At 70.0% G+C, this 4,586-nt stretch overlaps 2 protein-coding genes across 2 annotated transcripts in view; both read right to left on the bottom strand.

Annotated features, from left to right (window-relative positions):
- CAMK1 (calcium/calmodulin dependent protein kinase I) overlaps positions 1–4,580 on the bottom strand; it is a gene marked incomplete at its 5' end in the record, with an annotated part of 7,088 nt that extends 2,508 nt beyond the window's left edge. Inside the window, 9 exons of the mRNA XM_019536784.1 lie at positions 250–337; positions 432–510; positions 656–768; positions 854–929; positions 1,069–1,195; positions 1,591–1,729; positions 1,809–1,883; positions 2,209–2,340; positions 4,528–4,580. Coding sequence (XP_019392329.1) covers positions 250–337; positions 432–510; positions 656–768; positions 854–929; positions 1,069–1,195; positions 1,591–1,729; positions 1,809–1,883; positions 2,209–2,340; positions 4,528–4,580 — 882 coding nt within the window. The remainder of the gene's footprint in view (positions 1–249; positions 338–431; positions 511–655; positions 769–853; positions 930–1,068; positions 1,196–1,590; positions 1,730–1,808; positions 1,884–2,208; positions 2,341–4,527) is intronic.
- TADA3 (transcriptional adaptor 3) overlaps positions 1–4,586 on the bottom strand; it is an 11,413-nt gene that overhangs the window by 3,381 nt on the left and 3,446 nt on the right. The gene's annotated exons all lie outside the window — the stretch shown is intronic.

Genomic DNA, 4,586 nt, shown 5'->3' with positions numbered 1-4,586 from the left:
CCCCCCCCCGCGAGTCACCTCCGAACACAGGTTCCCCACAACACCCCCAAAAAGAGGGCAGAAAGGCCCCCGCAACACTGCGAAAATGGCAGTTTTCCATTGCTTGCCAAGAAAGCAGGACTGCCCCCCACCACAAGCACCCCCCCCACCCCAGAAGGGCCCCTGAGCCCCCAGGAGGGGGGCAGGACAGCTCCCAGACACCCCACCCAGGGCAGGACCACAGCACCGCACGGCCAGGCCACCCCTCACCTTCCACCTGCTCTTGGCGAAGTTCTTCTTGATCTGCTCGCTGACGGACTGGTGGATGTTCTTGTCCAGCGCCGTGTCCCCGGCGATCCTGGGGGCAGGCGGGGTGGGGAGCAGGTCAGTGCGGTCTGGAGGGCTGCCCCAGTGCAGGGAGCCAGGGGCCCCGGGGGCAGCATCCCCCTTACCAAGGGTGCTGCAGGGCCTGCTCGCAGGTGAAGCGCTTGCCCGGGTCCTTTTCCATCAGGTGCTTGATGAAGTCCTTGGCTGCGGGGCAGCAAGCATGGACAGTCGGGCAGTGCTAGGGCCGCAGGGGTCGGGGCACCCAGCCAGGCTTTAGTCCCCGCGCCTCAACCCCTCCCTGAGTCCCCTCCAGCTCTGGTGCTGGCAAGATGGGCCCGGCCGTGCTCACCGGAGTCAGAGATGTCGTCCCAATAGGGCGAGTCGAACTCATACTCGGCCCGCAGGATCTGCTCGAAGAGCTTGGCATCGTTCTCGTCGTAGAAGGGGGGGTAGCCGCACAGCCTGCGGAGACAGGGACGGTGGGCGCGGGCCAAGGGCAGGGCAGGGGGCAGGGGCTGCAGCCAGGCCCCGGCCTCGCAGTACGTACAGGATGTAGGCGATGACACCGATGGACCAGCAATCCACCGCCTTGCTGTAGGGCTTCTGCGCCAGCACCTCCGGGGCTGCAGGGAGCAGGGCTGTCAGCAGGGGCAGACACGACCCGCACCCCTCCCTGGCCCCCCCAGCCCGGCAGAAAGCCCAGTGTCTCCCCAGGCCCCCGGCTGCTCGGAGGGGGCAAAGGCCGTGTCCAGAGGCACTCACCCACGTAGCCGGGCGTGCCGCACGCCGTAGACATGACGCTGCCGGAGCCCTCGATCTTGGACAGCCCAAAGTCACTGATCATGATCTTGGAGTCCTCGTCCAGGCTGTAATAGAGCAGGTTTTCGGGCTGCGGGGGGGGGGGGGGGGTCAGAGCAGGCACCCAGGGATCTGGCCCCCCTGGGTGCAGCCAGCCTGGGCAGCCTTGCTCATTGTGACCCTCGGCCTCACACATGCGTGCAATCCCGAACCAGCACCCCCATGCGCCTGCACATGCAGCCAGGCATGACCCCTGCCCCTCACGCACCTGGACCCATGCACACCCAGGCATGCCATGCACAGCCCCTGGCCCCAGCACAGCTGCCCTGTCTGCCACAACTGGCCTTTCACCCGCACGTTCCCCGCCTCGCTCGGCAGCTGCCTCTGTCAGGGAGGCCAGGCCCTGCAGCTCAGGCTGTGCCAGGCAATGGGGCAGGGGCAGGACAGAGAACCGGGGTAGAGCCCCTGAGGGCAGCGCCAGCTCACCTTGAGGTCACGGTGCACAATGCCCATGTCATGCAGGTACTTGACAGCGTCCAGGATCTGCCGGATGAGCTGGCTGGCATCGCGCTCCGTGTAGAAGCCCTTCTCCACTATGCGGTCAAACAGCTCCCCACCCGACACCCTGTGTGGGGCAGAGAGGTCAGCTGGGGGCAGGGCCCGCACCTGGACCGGGCATCCTGCCCCGCAGCGCCTGGACTCACAGCTGCATGATGAGGTAGAGGTGGCTGCCGCTCTCATAGATGTCATCCAGAGCAACGATGTTGGGGTGCTGGATCCTGCGGGGCAGACGTGAGGTGAAGGGCCCCGCTGCTGTCCCTACCCCGTGCCCCTGGCCCAGCAGCTGCACACCGGGCCTAGGGCTGGGCTTAGGGGAAACCAACACCCCCTGGGATGGGCCATGTGGGGGGTCCGCCAGCATCGGGCAGAGCATGAGGCTGGGCTCCGGCAGCACGGCACCAGGATGCCACAGCCCCTGCTGCGTCCTGCACCTGGGACAGGGCAGGTGGGGTGAGGTGCGCTAGCCCTGGCACCCTGCAGCCCCCCGGCCATGTGCAGAGGGGCCACGAGGGCCCAGGGCGGGCTGGGGCGGGCAGTGCCTACTTGTGCAGGACGTCGATCTCGTTCTCAATGCTGGTCTCCTTGCCCTCCAGCGCCTTCTTGGTGATGCACTTGATGGCCACCAGCTTGCGGGTCGTCCGCTCCTCCGCCAGCACCACCTCTGAGAAGGCGCCCCTGGAGGGGAGGGAGGGGGCATAAGATGGGGGCTGCCCTGGCAGGGACCCAGCTGGGACTGGGGGCAGCAGGATGTTCTCCCACAGGCGGCAGGATGGGGGCTGGTGAGCACATGGGAGGCCAAGGCCAGCCCAGGGCTGGAGGTGCCTGGGGCGGGGGGCTGGGCAGGGGCACACAGTGGTCAGGCTGAGGCCAGGCAGGGTGCGAAGTGCCAGGGCTGGGCTGGGCCAGGATGCAAGGTGCCTGGGGCCAGGGCTGGGCTGGAGGTGCCTGAGTAGGGGCTGGGCTGGAGAAGCTGTTGCCATTGCTGGGCAGAGGGTGCAAGGTGCCAAGGGCTGGGCAGGAGATGGAGATGCCTGGAGCAGGAGCTAGGCATGGGTTGCAGGGTACCCAGGGGTGGGTGGAGGGTGCAAGGTGCCCAGGGCCAGGCTGGGCAGGGATGCATGGGGCTCATCCAGGGGCTGGGCAGAGCTGAGCTGTGCCTGGGCCTGGCTGGAGGCGAGTGGGCAGGTGAGGCTGGGGCGAGAGCTGGGGCCATGGCTGGCAGGGACTGGAGGTGCCCGGGGCTGGGGCCAGGCCAGGCCGTGAGGGCCTCATCTGGGGGGCTGGGTAAGGCTGGAGGGTGCCTGGGCCTGGGCAGGGGAGGCTGGAGCCAGGGCTGGGGCCAGGGCCGGAGCGGAGGCCAGGCAGGGCTGTGAGCCTCACGCAGGGGCTGGGCAGGGCTGTGGGGTGCCCGGGGCCGGGGCCAGGCAGCCTGTTGGAGCCCTGGCCGCGGTGGGAACCGGGGCGCGGCGAGGCCTGCAGGGCTCCACACCCGCCAGGAAATCGCGCCGTGCTGCTATCGCCATGACAACAGGCAGAAAGTCCAGCTATTTATAGGCAAGTGGGTGAGCCGCAGCGCGGGCCGGTGGCTGTGGCTATGCAGGCTGCCCCGGGCCGCAGGGACTGGTCCCCACCGCGCAGCAGAGGTGTCCTGGGGCGAAGGCGGTGGCCCCAGGCGATGCCCTCCTGCCCTGGAGCGCCCTGCCACAGGCCCCCGGGCGCGTCGTCCTGCTTATCTGCTGCGACAGCATCAGTGGTGCAGCCGCGTGGCATCACGGCTATGGCAGGCATCTGCTGCGTGCGTGACAAGGGGCGCCGGGCGGGCACCGGCTTGGGCTGTGGGAGGCCTGCAAGGGAGGGGCTCATGCCAGGCCCGCGCGGGAGGGCCGTGGCCGGCTGGCAAGAGGCGGCTGTGCGGATGTTTCCAGGAGCTCCTCCGGCTGCGGCGTGGGAGCGCGGGAAGGGCTTGTTTGGAAACACAGCCGTGCTGGCAGCGGGGCCGCCAGGCGGAGGCAGCTGGGCTGGGGGATGGAGCCGGGGCTGGGGGGCTGCGCGGGCGCATAAAGATCTGAGCAGCAGCCGTCTGGACAGGCGGCACCCACCCCCGGACTCACGCAGGGACAGGGCGCTGCCTGCGACGGCCCGCCGCAGGTCGGGGAGGTGCAGCCAGGGCTGAGGCAGCAGGGCCGCATCCAGGGCAGTTGGGCACGGACCCCGGCAGCCTGGGCCGTGCCAGGGAGGCCCCGCAGAGGTGGCCCCGGGGGGGGGCATCCGTCCGCAGCCCTCACGTCGCAGCGGGAAGCGGGGGGGCCCAAGGAGCTTGTGGGCTCTGGGGTCACGACCCCCCTGCGACCCTTGCCCTGCGGGGGGGCCGAGCCCCGAACTGCAGCAGCTGCTGGAAGCAGCCAGCCCCACGACCCCCCAGCAGCCAGTGCAGCCAGCGCGGGAAGCCCAGCCTGAGCCATGTGCCTGCTCCCAGGGTGACCCAGCCCAGGGCTCCCGCCACGTGCCCCCCTCCAGGGCCTGCACCCAAGGGCGGCCATGGGACCCGGCCCGGCACCCCGGTGCTGGGGCTGCTCGGGCTCTCTCCGGGCGCTGTGGCCAGGGGCCTGTGCCCAGGCCTGGTGCGGGGGGAGCGCAGGCTGGGAACAGCCGGGGCGATCCCTGATCTCTCATCCCCTCTGCGATTGCACTAATCCCTCCTGAGCGCCTTAGCCAGCCCCACCGCCGGCACGCGCCTGTTCGGCCTGATGCCCCGCGCTGCCAGCCCCGCACCCCTGCCCGGGCGGCGCAGAGCACGGCCAGCCCCAGCCCCGCCACGGCCCCAGGGGGTGCCTTGGGCACAGGACCAGCGCAGGCACCGACCTTTGGACCTGCCTCGCTGGCAAGCATCCACTGAGCTCCCGCACCAGGCCCGGGCCTGC

Source organism: Crocodylus porosus, unplaced genomic scaffold (assembly GCF_001723895.1).
Source record: "Crocodylus porosus isolate Cpor-Errol unplaced genomic scaffold, CroPor_comp1, whole genome shotgun sequence".
NCBI classification, from domain to species: Eukaryota; Metazoa; Chordata; order Crocodylia; family Crocodylidae; genus Crocodylus; species Crocodylus porosus.
Note: the sequence above shows the minus strand (reverse complement) of the source record. Positions and strands in the feature narration are given on the sequence as shown.